This window comes from Danaus plexippus, chromosome 7 (genome assembly GCF_018135715.1).
Source record: "Danaus plexippus chromosome 7, MEX_DaPlex, whole genome shotgun sequence".
Classification (NCBI taxonomy): Eukaryota; Metazoa; Arthropoda; class Insecta; order Lepidoptera; family Nymphalidae; genus Danaus; species Danaus plexippus.
In genome coordinates, this window is record NC_083541.1 from 6,379,607 (window position 1) to 6,398,911 (window position 19,305).

Sequence of the window (19,305 nt, forward strand, 5' to 3'; positions counted from 1 at the left end):
GTTATGAAATATAGTGACAAATAAATGTCAAGAAAACTAAAATGTAATTTAATTTTTAAATGGACAACAAAATCATTTTTTACAAATCATAGTTTTATTTGAATCGTTATTTTATTCCGCTTCCCGTAATATTACACTCCTTCCAAACTACCACTCACTATTATCAGTTAAAACTTTTACGAAACTTCAATGTGAATCTGTTGTTAAGATTCGTACTTACTATATGGATATATTTAATAAAGTAAATTAAATATAATGAGATCTAAGATTTTAGCGAGTTTCATTCATTTAAATGAAACTAATAAACCGTGATCACGGTTGCTGAAAATTAACCGAAACATCGGGAGTTAGTTAGTTGTAGTTTTTTACAAAAATAAATCACGCGTAGTATATCCGAAAAATATTAGTTTCATTTAAATAAATTAAATATATCCATAGATTTCTTACATAACCGATGCTGTTAAAATTATTTACCAATCAGGATGAGTAACAGTTAAATGCAGTTGTTTTTCTACATATAACAGCAAGTAGGCGTTATAATTAATTTTCATAGCAAAACACAATCATGGTCTTGAATTAATTCAAATTATGAATATAACCAAAATTATTCAAATGAAATTACTATGATTATTTAAATAGTGTTTAATGTTTTAATTATCTAATTCGGTTATTATTTATTATTTCATTTAATTCGGTTGAACGGAAAATATATTAACAGATATTTTCGTCTGCATATTTCGTTAAATGAAAAATATGCCTATGATAGTACAGCACAAGTTTCGTTTATATATTTGAAACAAAAATAAGCCATCAAACAAATTTATTAGCTGTTAAGTTAATATATATAAATATAATTGTTTTTGCACTGACATTTGTATTAATGAATCTTTTCTTCAATTAACTTAACAAATAAGACAAATATATGTGTGACAATAAACTTTATTTTTAATATTTACAATACCTTTGTATCTACAACTTCAATACACGCTTTAATTAAATCTTATTTTACTTATAATGATATATTCACAATTATCACACTAAGCTAGGCAAAATTACTTAAAATCTATCAATTACATATAAACATTCTGATAAAGGCCCAAAAACATGAAAGCACTTTATGAAGAAGATATTTTATTTCGATCTTAAATACGTCTCATCTTATAAATGTAAGCAATGATGACATTTTTTCAATAACCCCAATTGTTTCTTTACCAAAAATATTTATGGAGTCTATATAAAAATTTATATGATATGTGATGGAATTTTATTTTGATAATATTTAAAGTTCAAAGATTTCCTTCAATAGTATTTTCTAAATTTTTATTTACAGCTTTATTCATTCATAATTAAATTTTAATATTGATAATAGAATTTATCAAATACCAAATAATTTCATCTGATTAGTTCACCAGTTATATGCATTTTATTTATAGACTTTCAAATAACACACCCATTAAAATAATAAATACAAAGAACAATCACACGAGGAATTAAAAAATAATAATAAGTTGACTAAAAGTGTCGATTTTCAATTACAAATATAAGAGGAATGTACGAAAATTGGTGGGCTATACATATTGAAACTATGCTTTGATCATTCCTATAGCAATTGATAACATGCCAAACGTGGTTGCGAGTGAATCCAAAATATCAATACTTTGGCTTTGTATACGATATAAGTCAATAAAATATTCGATTCAACAAATATTCTCTATAACATTTATGTTAAATATTCAATGCTTTTAATAGTCGCTGTAAAAATTAAATTGAAATTTTTAATTCAGAAATTGACCTTGGTAATCTTAATTTAAATTAAAAAATTACATTTACATAACATATTTTACATTTATTATCATAAATTTTTATTTGCCATACACAGATACAAGTGGAAAACACAGTTATAAGGAATAATTTATTTAAATATTTTAACCAGTCTTCTTCAATATTTTAAATAAGCAATAAAACAGCAGCCAATACATCAAATAAAGATCATTTAAGTAAACAGCAAAGAGTTTTTCAACGAATAGTACATATAATGACTAAAGTAAACATCATTAGAAAACTTGACAAAGTTTTCATACATGAATTTGAGTGCCAATAACTATCATCTTTCGATGAAAGCATTAGCGAATCTTCGCCTGTTGCTACCAGTTCACCTGGACAGGATAATGTTTCAGGAGGTATATCGACTAAAACGACTTCATTAGCAAACAGTTTTGTTGTGGTTTCAAATTTATATTGTGAACTTATGTCACTAGAATCATCTTCGCCATCATCATTTTGTTGAAATATGCCAATATTCGGTTCTGTTTCGAAAGAATTAAGAATTTTCATCCTATCATCACCGTTCTCTAAATTTGTTTTTGGTGAAGCTTTATTGACAGTCATAAAGGAACAGGTGATTTCGTCGAGAGCCGTCCGAAGTGGTTCACTTTTGGTTTCATTTCTTAAAACTTGTATCCACGACAAACGACAGTCACATTTGAAGTCATTACCTGTAAAAAATTTTTTGGTCAAAATAATTTATTATGAAATATAAAAACCCTTCAACATTTTTATTATAATAATATCATAGAATAAAAATAACTTTGATATTAAATTGTTATTATCATGAAAAATTCATAGTTAATATTTATTTATTTTATTTCAACGTCTAATATAAAATAATGTGAATATTAATCTAATGAAGCGGTATTCAATTCCGGGGGCGCACACTGGTCAACAAAAATATGACAATAAAGTTATCATGAGAACACACCCGTAATGTTTGTTGATTTTTAATAATTCATATTTCATTGTGTCTAAATCGTGTTATTACGCCATTGTTGACTCTCTAAAGGGTGCTGTTACACTCATTTATTGTCCTTAACGTGCGAAGGGTGCTTTAGCTTTTTTTGTAGGGGATTAAAACCCTGCAGGGAGTATGCTATTGTTTGCACAAAATATAGTTATTTATCTTCCCATGAAGTGTGCTTGGTAGGAATGGTATGTTATTGGGTCTTTGATAACATATTTATCCCACAAGGCAGGGAACAGTGTGATTTTGGTATTTCAGTTATTGAATTTGAGCTCTTGTTGTCATTTTAATAAAATATATAAACATAAATATTTTTAATATGCAAAAGACGATTTATAAGTAAAAGACTCTATATATAGTGTATTCCATTAAATTATATAACCCTTAAAAACTTACCACTCAAATAGAGAACTGACGTCTTCATTTTTAAATTTTCTAGAATAGGTTTGATTGTTTCGTAAGTGAACAATTCAATCTCATTGTTCCTTAAATCCAATAATTCTAACCCTCTTACGCCTTCCAAGAGTCCTTCGTTAATGGTTTGCAATTTATTTCCTGTCATTGATAGTTTTTGAAGCATGGCTAGTCCATCAAAAGCCCTTTCAGATAAATATTTTAATTCATTATTATCTAGCAGGAGTTCATTCAAATTCCATAATTCTGAAAACGTTAGATCACCAACCATAGACATTTTATTGGATCTCAAATCTAATCTCGTTAAATTAGCCAAACCCTTGAAAGTATCTTTTGTTAATACCGATATTAAATTCGCTTCAAGTACGAGATCGTTTAGTACATTCAAATGTTCAAAACATCCATCGTGAGCCAGACTAATGCTGTTAAACGACAGATCGAGATATTTTAGACTCGGCAAATCGACGAAAACATCCCGCTGTATCTCGATTACTTTATTTCCTTTTATTGTCAGATTTACGAGTGCAGGGAGACTTGAAAATGCGGAAAAATCTAGCTCCATGATTTTATCATTCATTAAAGTTATTTCTCTCAGCGTTGACATATTTCTAAAAGAATCTTTTCCAATTTTATTCAAGGTCGCGTAATGTATGAAAAGCTTTTGCAACTTTTTCAAACGATGGATAACTTGAAGAGGAATAAATTTTAGTGCACCATCAGACCTGACATTGAATGTTAATCTTTCCAGATGCGGTTGAGAGTTGAAGCTCGACCAAATTGGGTCGGTTTCATCGATACCGCCATTAAATACCCAGCAGTCTGCTCTAGTGGCAGTTTTAACTTCAGTATTTTCACAATAGCAATGTACTTTGGATTCTCTGTTAGTAATTTCGCACATGTTGTCTTTAGCTTGAACAGCATGATATCGTCTTTCAGTTTTATCCCTGCGTTTTTCATTTAGACGGCTCTCAGTAAACGATATTTGCACTGAGGTCAGTGCAAGAGCCAGAAGTAAATATTGAATGTTTGTATCCATACTCACTAGCTTTTCAGAAATCTGAAACAAAACAAAATGTACATTAATGTTGGAATTCTTTTTATGCACTGCCGTGAGTGTAATGAAACGAATTTTATTAATCCCTATTTTAGAGTATGGTATTGTGTTTAAAATAAACAATAATCGTTTGAATTCAATTTTAATAAATACGATGGAAATATTACATACACATTTATTAACCATGTATGAATAAGGAAATTTATGATACGGTTTTTATACAATAGTATAAATTTTATGATTGTCATCACAAATAATAATTAATTAGTCATTAAAAGAGAATTGTATTATATAACGTATCATTATGGAGTAATATTTATCAAAGCAATAAGGTTTTTTATGAATACATAAATGCAATTCAAAACCTGCGTGCACTCTAACTAATTTATGGGGTGTGTATCAAATGCCATAGCTATGACTCATACTTTTGGGCAAACGAAAGTTAGTAATTAATTAAGAGAACAACTTAGCATTAGGTTCCTTATTCTAAAGCAATAGTAATTAAATAAATATTAATTAATTAAAAGTATTTTTAAAATAATATAGATAAAAAATAACACCATTACCAATCAAATTAAATAAGTATACAAATAAATGTTAATTTAATCAAATATTTTTTGGTTCCGTCTAAGCTATTTCATTCATATAATGAAGAATTAAGTGTCAATTGAAATATTCATAATGATTACGTATTAATCTTTCTAGTAATTCAATACGAAATGGACAACATTCCCTAGAGATTAATACTTAATTAAGGGGTCTTTTAATTAGAACGTCACTCGTTTCTTTTTATAGTAATGACCTTATCGAGCATCTGAAAGGCCGGAACATAAAAGTCCTTTGTTGTCCCAAATGATTATTGTATTGAGTTTTTTACTATCCTCGCTAGATTTAGGCTTAATTAGATAAAAACCTTCTGCTTTTGTTATTTAATCTTTCAAACTCCTTACTTAAACTTGTCTACTTAAAAACCATTGTTTTTATGAAGTAATTCTTTGCAATGGTACATTTTAATATTAAAATGCCTTTTGTTGCTCTTTAGGCGAAGTTTGATCTTTCTTTGAAAAAGTTAGAAGAGACAATTTTACGATTGTAGATGAAGTTTCCAGGTAAAGCGGAGTTCTATTGAGTTGTTTCGAAATATACGAAATGTTTCTTTGTGTTTTATTTTTTTCATATTTTCTTGGCATTCGAATGTACGTTCTGCATCCAAGTTGAATATCTTTATAAAATTATCAAGTAAAAAATAGGTATACAATTGTGTATAATAAAATTAAATAATAGAATAATATATATTTAATTCTTTATTCATGAACGTTTATAATGAAAACCCGCTTATTCAAATAATATATTTCCAGATTTAACTAATGTACTTAATGTTACATTTTGATTACAGCTCCACTATTCAATTATTTTGAAAATAATATTTTGGGGGAAATTTAAAGTATTTGAATTTTTTGTATATGATACTCATTAATATCTTAGAAATAACTGACACACACATTTATTATCTAGTTATAAATGAAACAGACAGTAGGAAAAGTAACACTATAAGGCTAAATAAGCAATTATAGGATACAGCAAATATAGGATAGGACTTTTGTTCGCTTAAAATGAATAGAAATACTTATGAATCATGTTTTAACAAATGATATTTCCATTTTCTAGTTCAATGAGTATTTAAAGCACAATAGTTTCATAATGATTATTTGAACTATTCCTAATTAGTATTTTCACTTCGAACTGAGCAGCTACAATATATCGATGCATAATACAACCGCATCCAGTATAGAGTATGCATTTCAATTAGCAAGACTAAAATATTCAAGTTATTCCAAACACCCTAAAGTGGGTCTGACAAGCAATGGGAATTTACGAGACGTTTGCTTGGAGATAGAAAGATCCTGTTTGTTGAAAAATGAACTCTATCGTGTGCTCTTAAAGTTCAAGACATTCAAAGGGTCTTTGGAATTTCTTCAAAATATATTGGCTCCTATCACTTATATTTATTGATACAAAAATGATACGAAATGTCTCAGGAAATAGCAAGAGTTGAAAATATTAAAATAATAATAAATTTCTTATATAAATTATAAACCTTTCATAAAAGAATTTTCGAGTATGAAATTTTCCATTTTAAACTCAAATCAATAATGTATACAAGTGTATCACCATATTTAATTCTAGTAATTGATATTGTCTTATCTTGCAAAAATAACCAGAAATTAAGTTGATAAGTACTTTACGATATGTATGGAAAAAATATATGAATTGAAAGTAAAATAGCTCCAATCGAAAATTGATATAACCTTTTAATTATTGTGTCACAGGATCGTTGAAGGTGCCATATATTGAAAAAAATAATCCTTTAGAGATCTCTTAATGATTCTTAATGTCTTATCAAAGGAAGGAGACTGTCTTATATAAAGGAAAAATCGACGGAGAAAAGTAAGTCGTTTCACATTTAGCAGAATAATAATATGTCAGAACAAAAGTGTAAGTTGGTTATGGACGAATAATTTATACGTTTTAGTTTCACGTAACCTTAAAAATTTTGTTTGGCTTACATTTAAAATTTATAGGATACAACGCAGAGCGAAGTAATAATTGCACCGTAAATAGTGTGGAAAATGATAAAATAATATGTTTTGGAACTGTTACCGACAGACGTAAAATCACGTTCATCTCAGATGACTAAGCTCTCAACAAATCGCGTCTGTTATTTAATGTTCAGCAAAGACCAAAGTAGTGCTCTAGCTCGTAGACTCGTAGCTCTAAATTGACAGAGAATAATATTTTAAGAAAGTTTAGTATTAATATACGTATATATTTTATCTGAATTAGTTTGTTTCCAATTTTGGTTATGTTTATTGTTGATTTATATTTAGAAAACAAATATGTGTACTATTAAAATATTCCACCGATTTAGAGATTTTTTATGTATTTTATAACTAAATATTTACATTTAATTTCTGTCTAATCTGATACTTATATGAACATAAATATAATCAAATAAGTTGGCATACCCTTATATACTTTCATAACAACCAAGTATAAATGGATTAAAAAGAAAAATATTTAGTTTCTTTTCCTTTTATCTTAAACGATTTTTCATCAAAGTTCAGTCTCGAGGGATTTCATCTGAATTTGGTTTACTATGAGTTGGCAAGGGATGAAAATATCCAACTCATTTTCTTACTAATAGAAGGAAAGGGATTTATATTACGGGTCTTGTTTTTACACGGGCCGCTATTGCTGCTTACCAGGAATAGGTTATAATATCCTATTCGCAAATATTGGTTGGTTGTGTTATCAAAGTCTACTCCTAGCTTCGCTTTTACTTGGGTTTTATTAATACGTTTTAGTTGTTATTATTTGATGTAATAAAAATATGTACTTATATTATTTTCCTTTTATTGTTGAACAAATTAAAGGTTACGGGATTTTTTGTTCAAGTGAAATAAATATCAAAGAAGAAATATTTAAGGAAATAAACGGCATTCACAAAGGGAACAGCTTTTGATCCACGAATTACAAGACAGATAAAATGCCAATATCAATTCTCTGCAGTCAAGTAACTAGAGTTAATTGAAAGTTAATATTATATTTGAAATTAAAGTTACTGTTACAGTCTTATTTCAATATTTATGTATTGAAATTAGGGATAATATTTAGTAAGTTATGATATGAAGGAAACGAGATTGAGAACGCATATCACATTCATGTTATTTGAACTTATACATTATCATAGTCATTTGGTTTAATCAGCGCGGCTGGTTTCAAACATATTTATTCCTTGTACTCTATTTGGATACATATGAAATAAATATGAGAATACTACCAAGATTTACATTCGTCACTGCTTGAATATAAAGTGTTTGTATTTGCATGCATGTTTGTAATACCTATGTTTAATTATCAAAGCAGTTAAATGTTAGGATTATAGTTACATTGTAAAAAAAACTTAAACTTTAAATTAAATTCGCATATAAGAATATTAATATTACCCTAGTCTTAATCAGTTTTCAGAATCCTCTATCCAATTCATATATTATTACGAAGCACAAAAGATGCGAAATAAATTGCACATCAAAAAAGGCTCAAGGACCAACAGGAATCTATTTTAGTCCAACAAAAGGACTGGTAAACCCGAATATCTGTCACAGAATTACCTGATTCAACCTGTCGTACAAAAAATATTATTATATTTACGAATGCCTTGCAACCTTCAAAAAGCACGTATTTACTATTCAGTTGTTTTTGTGAACATTATACCTGCGTTTAGACTATCCAATTGAAGATAAAAGATTTTTTTTAAGAAATTTGTATGCGGTACCCATTTAACAAAAAAAAAATGGTCTTTGTCGTCGCCTCGTAAACCCATACCAATAATAAATATAAAGATTAAATTACCTGATAAAATTTAAAGCAACACTCTCTACTAAACATTTTAAAAATATTTTCTTAAGCACTAGTCAAAAGGCACTGTCAATATTATTCAACGTGACCAAACATCGAAATTAAGAAAAAAATGAACCGATCAAAATTATCTGATACAAAAGTATTAAAACTTCACTAACTTCTGGTCATTCCAAACTGTGAAAACGTACTTAAATCGTTAGGTATTCCATCATTCGTTTGGTCTTGCAAAATTAATGTCGACTTTATCTTACTTCAGACAAAGTTTCTCGAAGCTTAAGTAGAATTTGAGTCTTGCGAGTTTTCACTTGAGTCAATTAATTGTAGAGCATTTACGCTAAGATTTGATTGATGAAACTCGTAAGAATTATTTGTATCCAAATCTTTGTATGTATCTTGAAGTGACATAACCTATAAAAGTTAGCTTTAATCGTGACTATCACTTGTAGTTAAGAGTTCACTTTCTTTGCGATTTATTATATATTGAAAGTATAATGTATTAAAAAAGATAAATTTGTCTTCAGAGCAATATAGACAGGTTAATTTTTAACGAGGTTTCGGAAATTGGGTTAAATTAAAAAAAAATGCTATCGCAGACGCTTGAGTACAAAAATCACTGAACATTAACTTTTAAATAAAACAAAGTCAAGTATAGCGCTGTATTTACAATGCTATCTGGCCGCCGTGTTCATTCGGCAAACAACGAGGAACTTTTGTAGAATAAAAGAATCTCCTAAATAGTATATAAGTTTAAAATATTTTCAGAATATTATACTATCGTTAGTTTAAAGAGGACACTTTATTTATTTTATCGATTAATATGAGTGCTCAATTCGAACTTCTCTACATAGAATCATCATTAAGCTAAGAGCATGTAATTAGGGACCTGGTTCAAAGGTGATTTAAAGTTGACTATCGACAATTACGCCCCCAGTTACACCGGTTTGCGTTGTAACGATTGAGGCTTTAATCCATTAGCGAGGACCGCGGTTTCGTCTGCTCGATGGTGATGTTGATTCAAGGGCCAAAATGGTTTTTGTATCATTCAATTCAATAATATGCTTTGGAAATCATTTGTTCTTTTCTTTTGTAATAACAATATCAGTTTTGCATGAATTTGTATTCATATAATAAAGAGGTTTAAAATTAAATAAAATTAAATAAGCAATAATATTATGGAAATATAATTATGAAAAGACAGCCTGCTAAAATTATTTTTCTCTACCGAGCATACAGTTTTAAGCCGTTAATATAGGTACCTCGAAAATAAATTTGATATTTATTTTTATGTATATATGTTCGTCCAGTCTCTTGATTTGTATATACGTATATGATTATGGATAAGATATCAATTTCCAATAATAAGAGTCCAAAAGAGATATAATAACATCCTTGATACACAAATTCAGCTCATACAACTGTTGACAGGAAACTGATAATTATATATAACCTTTTACGAAATATTAAGTAAAGGTTCTATTTCTTTTTTTTAACTCCCTATTATCTGGACATCTCATAACATCAATACGAAAGTTTACCCTAGATATTCATACAATAATTAATGTGATATTTAACATAATAATAAAAAGTACTCACAAACAGTTATTTTAATACACTGATGGTTGTTTCACTGTTATTACCTGCTAATAATATGTGAATATAAGTAAAGACAAATACTATTTGATATAGATTCCATCCTAGTTGTTCCGTCAGTTTCGTTTTACTCTAGCTGAATTTTCAAGTATCTACAGACGTGAACAAAACAAATTATGTAAATATATGATTTCGTAAAGTTAAAACATAAAAAAATAATCTCTTTCTCCTACACAGTTATTTATGTTATAGTTTAAAATCAACGCTAATACTTTAAGTGAGTTCTTAAAATAAGTACCCTTGTCTCTCAACTCGAATATAAGCTGTTGTTACATAATTTGAATAAAAAAATCTTATTTCAAAGCCATAAATTCATTTTTTAATAGTAAAACTATAGACTAAGATACATAAACATTTAAAAAAAATTCCTACTCCCTTAACGAATTAAAAATTTATAAATAGATCATATGGATACAAACATTCAAATAAGTACAAAAATATTAATAAATGAAGATATAGTTATTACAAAAGAAAAAAATCACAAGTATGTTACTTAATGCCCTTAAATAACAATAACCGTTTTATATTGTACTTCTCCAATGAAAATTAAGGTAAGTTCTTTACCAGACTTAAGTGCTCAGTTTGATATCAGAAGTTGCCATATTAGACTCACAACGACATTCAAACTTCGTAGGAATAAGAATCTAACAATGTATACCTGGTATTATTTGCTGCTTTTGCAGACAGGTTATGTATTGTGAAACTGTTTAATTTTGAGTTTCTGATGAAGATTTTTAAATTAAAAAATACGTTCAATTTATAAAAATAATACTAAATCAGTCGGTACAGACTACTTTATTAATATACTTGGAACGTGATATTCGTCTAATGTTCTTTAATATTCTCAAAAAACAGTATCAATTTGCTTCCTTAAATAGAAAATACGGGGGCTATACTTGTCTTTACACGCACCAATGACGATGAGTTAGATTTAAACACGGCCAAGTTTTAACAAGTTACCTAAACTTGTCGGGTTCAACTGAACAATAATGGAGAACTTTTATAAAATTATGTGGACATGAAATCGAGACTTCGCTTTAGACTTATAGTTGAATATGAGAAGAACATCAAATGGAAGACTAGAGTTTGGTAAATTTGTTTGACTCATCAATTGAATCGTTTCATAACTTTACCATTAAGAAAATGATATTTATTTAGTTCTATTGCCTGAATAGATAAATGTTCCATATTTAGCTCATTAAAGTTACGTTCACAGAAGAATAACTTTAATTTAATTCAACCGTTTACATTTCACTTCAATTCAATTTCCTATTAATAACTGCTCATTTTGAATTCAAATAAAACCGCAAACAAAACTGTGATCTACGTTAAGGCAGACTTTTGCTAAGCTTCAATGTAATAGATTAGTATAGCAAAAGATTTTGATTATCCAGCTACATGACACTAACAGTAGATATTATTATTGTATAGAAACCGAATTTAGAAAACCACTCTGAGTTTATAAATAATTCTATACCTTAAAAGACATTACAACCCTTAGTTGTTTCAAATATTTATAACAAAAACACGATCAATGCTCATTGGTTTATTTATTATTCACGTGTTCAGACTTACTAATTAGTATTTAAAGTGAACAGTTATTGTATTATATTTTTATTTTATTAAAAATGTAAGGTTGACTTAATGGTTTCCTATATAAAATATTAAACAATTACCTCCTAAGCTTCAACTTCATTATTAATGCGTCAATGGTATATATTTTAAAACAACATAAATCAATATATAATGATTCTATTTTAGTAAAGAACTAACTAGTAAACTAGAATTAATTTTTTTCGTTGTCATTACGTTGTCACAGCAAACTACAAAATTCGAGTTTTCAAATTCGTAATGGTATACCACCATTGGCTTTAAATATTCTTTCAAATAATTTTATACATATTCTATTGTAATTAAATATAAAATATTAAGACAATATTGCATTAGTTATGTATTTAACTTAGTTAAACCCATTTAAAATATCTAGACCTTAGATATGTGCATTTTTTAGTTAATACCTACATGCTGCACATTTAAACCCAGCACTAATAAATGGGTGACACTAATTGGACAGAGAATTCGTTGCTATCGTTCAAATTATTCTTTTCTAAATTTTTACCCGAGCTTCAATCTTCTCGGCACTCATTAAGGAACAAAATTCTTCAGCTTTCTTCCAATTTCATAGAAAATATAGGAGAGATGAGATATTTCTAAAAGCTCGAAATATTTTAGTTTGTCTGTATTAAAAGGTGGACACTAAGTGAATTTCTTTAAAATATAGTTCAGGTTACTGCAATAGTACCTTTGTTGACACTTAATAATACAATATAATATATACTCTATATTTGCATAGCATCTGTAGTTTCTGACAAACATTGCGAAAAAATGGCAGAATATATGAAATAACTGAATTGCGACTGCCTTTTAACATTTAGATAACTGTAAACACGCTTCTTTGTTTTGTTTTAACATTTGCGTTTATTTATCCGGAAAAAAAGTCGAATGAGCCGGAAAATTGTCTAACATTTTATAGTAAAACCGCTCTAGTACGGAAATGTTTTATCGTCTTCAATAAATTTACTGGAATTTAGTTTATATATGTTGTGTGCTATGAATTCTAAAGATCTATTCTTGCTCAGCAAAGTACATATAAAATAACAATGTTATGAATTTGGGTTGAATTAGAAGTAGGTACCTACATAAATACTTATTATAATTTTTTTATGAGATACATGGAAACTACAATTAGCAAAATAAGATAATAAAATAATCTTAGAAAACTGTAATCTTAATATTTATTGTAAATAACCAATTTTATAAATGTTATTGAACTATTTTAGGACCCATCTTATAAAACAACTGATTCCAAATCAAACAACAGCCAACCTATCATATACCTAACTTGTGCCGGTATTCTCGTCGTTTGTTAAAACAAACTTGAAGAATTTTACCTCCACGTTTTATCATTGCACTGTCAGGCACAAAGCAACAAACTCGTATTTAGCAACGTCATTTTCAAGAACTGTCAGCCGATCGTATTATTAACTGCATATTAAAAGCTTTTTGCTGTTATTCTTTTATTACCTCCGCTGTGTACAGAATTTTAGTTTTCAGGAAAAAAATTTGCAAGATAAAAGATTTCTTTGTGTATAATACAGCTTTGTTTTAAACGAAAATCTGACGAATAGATTAACCGTCTATGTTCAGAGAGTTTTAGTAAACTTTTTGGTATTTTTTCAATTTTAGTTGTTAGCACTAAATTCTGAGCATTTGTTAGGTTTTGCAGTAAAATTTAAATATGAAAAGGCAACGTTGATAAATATATAATAATATTATGAATAAAATGTGAAATACTCATCACAGATATTATATATTTTAATGTTATAGTATATATTATATATCAAGTATTAAGGACAACGGCATTGTTGATTTCAATTCTGTGTAAAATATTTATGAAATACGCTAATTCTAAATACAAACAATAAATAACCAAAGGTAATCGGATTACTGGCCGAGCTTACGCAACTTTGTTTACATTTCATTATGAGACTGAGTTTATTTGTATTCCCATCTATATATTCCAGCTTTACGGACAACCAGGAAACAGGAATAAAACTTAAAATATCCGCCGCATTTTAATCAACCGTTAATTTGGAAGAGAATTTTAATTTTGAGATGTTGTAAGAGGTTATTAATTAACAGCAACAGAGACAGTGAGCAACAACGACTAGTGTGTCGTTGTCTATGGATATACATATATATATATAAGAACTTTCCAGTAAATTTTAACTCGTATATGACTTTCAAACATGACAAATAACCTTACATGACATAAAAAATACTTAAAATCAAGAACGACTAATTGGTTTATTTAAACAATAACACACAACCACTTCAATATATTTCTGAAATTGATAAAAAATATATATTTTTATAAGTAAGAACTCAATACATTTGTGAGTATACTTTAATTAAAGAGTCATCCCGCAACTTGTTAAAATTCATTCGAAATATCAATTGTTTTCAATATACGTGGAAAAATTTTATTGTATAAAAATTTGTACGACCTCACTTTTATAATATTTTTTGCTATATTGTAGCTCAATATAACAAATAATTAAATAGTATATAATAAAAAAAAACAAAGATATTTTTAGGCATTGAAATATTTCAATAAATTTTCCCCGAAGCGAATTATTTTTAACGAAGCATTGTTACATCGTCGCATATCTCAAACATCATACTTAATACAACAAATTCGAATATTGCAGCTACGATTACTCATATGATATTGTTATAAGTGGCTAAAGAAAGGAATCATATATAATACGAAACATTTCTTAGCACCGTATATTGGAGATGCCATACTAATACTCCTAAATAAAGACTCCACATATGTTATTAAGCCCGGGAGGTCGGTGGAAAATTGTATATCATATGATTTTTTTCATAAACCGACGTTATTACTAGAGGTTATATGTTTCTTTTTTTTTCTGTACACTCAAATATTTGTGTACGTTTCAGCTCAAATATATCTCTGAGTACGTAATAAAGCGAAATTAAAGCCATAATATGATCTACATGTTAATAAAAACCTCTTTATAATATTTGGAATGATATTGTGTATATAAGAGATTGTTATATCTATTTAAAACAAAATTATTTATAAAAATAATATAAAGAAGCTAAACTGTTTAATGTATATGTTATTAATATTCATAATTTATATATATGCCGTACTTAGATTACAGCAAAACAAATTATAAAACATATTCTGCAATTAAAAGCCGTCATATATCATAACACAACCAGACCGTATAAAATTACAAAACATTATAATAGAAGTAACGATTTCAAAATAAACTTACCAAAATATTTGAACTCCGAAAACTCCTTTGGGCACGCACAGTATAAACACAATTAGCGAAATGTACGTTCAGTAAAAGTTCGAAAGATGTTTTTCGTAGCAAAGTTCATAGAATTTTGGCAAGAGACGTTCGTACCGTACCGCGATCAAGTTTGCTACTGAGCGATGGGGCGAAAGCTTCAATTGAGAGGGAGTGGACACAACGGGGTGGCTACACTAAAATACGTAGACACTTTAAACTGGTTTTTGGTGACTTTGGCGTCTCTGATAAGGCTTTTATCTGATTTTTTTAACGAAAAATTTAATGTATATCGTGACTCAAATATAGAAGGCGTAGTCAATATTTTAAGCTTTTAAAGTCGGTGAATACGCTGATAGTTTCTTGAGTAGCTGATTGATTTATATAAAAAAAATAGAATAGATGAAACGTAGTATAATGTAATACCTCTTCAACAGATAGAGACATAAAAATCCATTAAATTGAGCAGATAAGTTACGCTTTGCGATAGGTATTGTTACTTCCTTATATGAGTATGGCTTTCTTTACCCAGCATTTAACTTTGATCAACAAAGAAATTGAGTTAATAGAACTATCACAAATAATAAAAAATTAAAATCTTTTGTTTTATTACTTCCGTATGTAGATACTAGAGTATGTAGATACTCGTATATTATCTGTATATCACTTATTAATTTAATTTATATTCTATAATATGGAATTGATCTAATGTATAGATAATAAAGTAATGGTCATTGTTTTCGAAACCCAAAGTTTATCACCCCTGCATGAGTCACCTGACTTTAATATCATTAAACAATCAGAGCCGGCGGATATATTGGTTTATCAGGCCTATTGATCTTGATTGTAAAGTATTTGGTATTTCGAGTCTCAAAGTCGAATTTCCTTCCTATTGTTATTGATTAAAATTATAATATTCGTTTCAGAATTTAAATCTTGTATTCTGAAAATAAATATTTTTATTCCATATATGTATATTATTCGATCTGTTGAAATAATATGTGTGTATTGACCAATTTAAAGTTATAGTCCTACTATTATTTTGCAATAAATTTGTCGCGGTGTTTAACTTTAAGATTTTTTTTTTGTGTTTGGTATTGTATTCATGTAAAAATATGCATATAAATAGTCTCTAGTTTAATTTACTATAGCCTTAAATTTTTAAGACATAACGGTGCTATTCTTAAGTGCCAACTTTCGTTACTTAACGGACATCTTAAAGAAAATACCTCGAAAACAACAATACAAGTCTTCAAAAATATGCACTTACCAAAGAACTTCAAGTACAATAAAACACAAGTACACTTTCAGCTTTATTTTACAGAGCAATAAAAATACGACGCATAAGACAAAGCAAAGGCACTGTGGAACATAATAAGTGCACAGGTAAAATATTACCATTATTATACTTAAGTGTGCTAATTACCTGCTTAAATTTGAAATTCTAATCTCCGTTAAAGAAATGCGAAACCCTTATTACTAACTAACAAAATTGATATTCTAAATACTTTACAAGACTTTCTGATAAAATAATAAAAAATAATGTTTTCCAGATATCAAATACACTGTATTATTAAAATAAACAGAATAATTTCTAAGCTACTACATTCAATAAGAAGTAAAATCTATAATTTAGTGTTTACCCTCGACGCAATATGAAACCTCATTGTTAATAGGGAAGAACGAAATCAAAATATGTGTTTTATTAGATATCCTTTTATGTTATTACTTGGAATATTACAAGGCAATTCGTTTCTTATTACCAAGGTTTACGGTCTAATGCTGATTAGGACTGATTTTAACGAGGAAGAAGAGGGTCATGGTGTTTAATTCAAGCTTATATGGATTATTACAAAAAAAAATATCTCGTTTTTTATGTGGGTTTGCGTTTGTGTTGAGTAAACTTTAATAAAATTGTGTATGATGCCCGTGAAACCTTTTGCCCTTTAGAATATTTATACTTTTACAGAAAACAAATTTTTGTATGCATCAATTAGACTTTACTGGAAAGGATTTGGTTTTATGAGAATAATGAATTATTTACAAATAAATAAATTATTAAAATAACAAACTAGGGATAATAATTGGTTTATATTTTATATAAAAAAAGAATAATGAAAAGTATTTCTTAGTTTTATATTTTATTTTTAAATATTACAGTTTCTAAGAAAATATTTTTATCTAGAAAAAATTATGAGCTTAGAGCTAACTTAATATTACGTAATTCTATAATCATGCTTGAAAAATATTTTAAAAATTTTACTATGAAAATAAAGTTTTACATTTTACTCTAGAACAAAATTAAAGATAACTATTTTATACCTTTCTATATACTGAATAGTTAATCCTGTTAATATGCGTATATAGTTACTGACTGTTCAGCTATCACAATTGAAATCAAAATTATAATCTGATTATTTCATAGATATCTAGTTACATGGACATCTGCATTTTGGAAATGTAATGTATAAATTACGGAAGGTTATATTACCATAAAAGCAGTCATTGTTTTGCACGTCACAGTTAAACATGAATTAATTATTAATTAAATAATTAAAAAAAAAAATAAAACTGTGTAATTATTTGCCGAAATATAATCGATAAAAATATATGGAAACTATTAGTACTTAAACTTGATAACATATATTTTGTTTCTTTAAGATAACTTTCATAGACAATTCTTGCTTCGGCTTCGGAATAAGGCAGAATGTATGTAGAATCGTTTTAGAAAAGGCTTCATTTTGTAAGAGAAGAACTATCATATTTCGTTTATAAAATATTAAATATTACCGTAACAATTAGAATCTATATCAAACTATCTGTGTTAATATATATTCAGGCCGATTGATTATCACTATTCGAATATCTATATCTTTTTGCATGCAAAGGGTCTATCATATTCGAGACCAGGCGAACAGATCTTAGGTCAGAAAGTAAAAAAAAGTTGTCTCATAAATTAATTTGTATGTATACAAGAAAGAAAAGACAGAGGTAAAAGATACAATTTAAATTTTATAATATAAAAATTGTAGCAGTAAAAAGTATTATTAAACTTTTATTTATTTATTTCCTTAATACTTTACGAATGTTGAAAATGTTTGCTAAAAGCAAATACTAATCTATGCATTTTAAGCCGGTTTATCGGACCTTTTATATGTATTACTTCTTTTGTATTTTCTTAAATAAAAATATGAGATTACTACCATGAATACTTGAGACGGTTATTGAAATATTCTTATTGTTCTACAGAATAAAGAAATATTTGTGACACTTATGTGATTTTACTCAGGGGAAAAAGGGTTTTGGCTTCTGGCACTCCCAATATTAGCAGCTGTAATAGCTACTAAATGCCGGTCTTCTATGAGAGGGCGAGAAGTTACTGCCTCGGTCATTTCAGCTTATATATGAGCAGAAACTTCACTAATTTCAATTCATCTACCTAAAATTACACATACAAAAAAAAATCCCTTGGCCTAAACTAATCCAGTATTAATTATGTTCATTGATAAACTAAATGTAATGAGACATAATAAATTATTTAGTTTATAAGGACTTATTGTTAATCCACAAAACGTTTTTGTAACCGACACAACTGGAATTTTTGCAAAATGTTTTTAGTGTTTGACTTCAGGCGATGTAAAAAATAGGTCTGAATTTTTGCCGGGTTAGATATTCCTGTCTATTTTAATACAACAATTGAACGTTTGGTATTTTGTGGCAAAAAATTCAAAAATATGTGTTTGAAATAACGTCGCAATCGCTTGAAATTAAACGAAAATATAATTTTTTTATTATTTGATCATGACTAAATATAATACAGTGAGATGGTATGTGGCATTATGACCATAACGAAAATTCTAACTATTATTTTCAATCCATACACAGCATAACGTTGTAGACAACACCGAACGCTGTTTGTACTTTGTGCAGTTTTGCTTTAACAATACTTCAAAAGGATACCAATGCCTGTATTTTTCGAACGTCTGTCTCGTTATTTGAATGGCTTTCCAATGCAAGTTCCCTTTTGTAGGTATTTATGCATTTAGTTTAGTATTTTTCTCTTTACTAGAGAAATGTGTTTT

The 19,305-nt window shown here is 28.0% G+C and overlaps 1 protein-coding gene across 1 annotated transcript; it reads right to left on the minus strand.

The window, feature by feature from the left end:
* Window positions 1-933: 933 nt before the first annotated feature.
* LOC116770833 (connectin-like) lies at window positions 934-15,347 on the minus strand. The gene is made up of 3 exons (XM_032662458.2): window positions 15,206-15,347; window positions 3,194-4,268; window positions 934-2,495 (listed from the first exon to the last, which is right to left on the minus strand). Exons 2-3 carry the CDS (start codon window positions 4,245-4,247, stop codon window positions 2,017-2,019), a joined length of 1,533 nt encoding a protein of 510 aa, XP_032518349.2. The 5' UTR covers window positions 4,248-4,268; window positions 15,206-15,347; the 3' UTR covers window positions 934-2,016.
* Window positions 15,348-19,305: the final 3,958 nt, after the last annotated feature.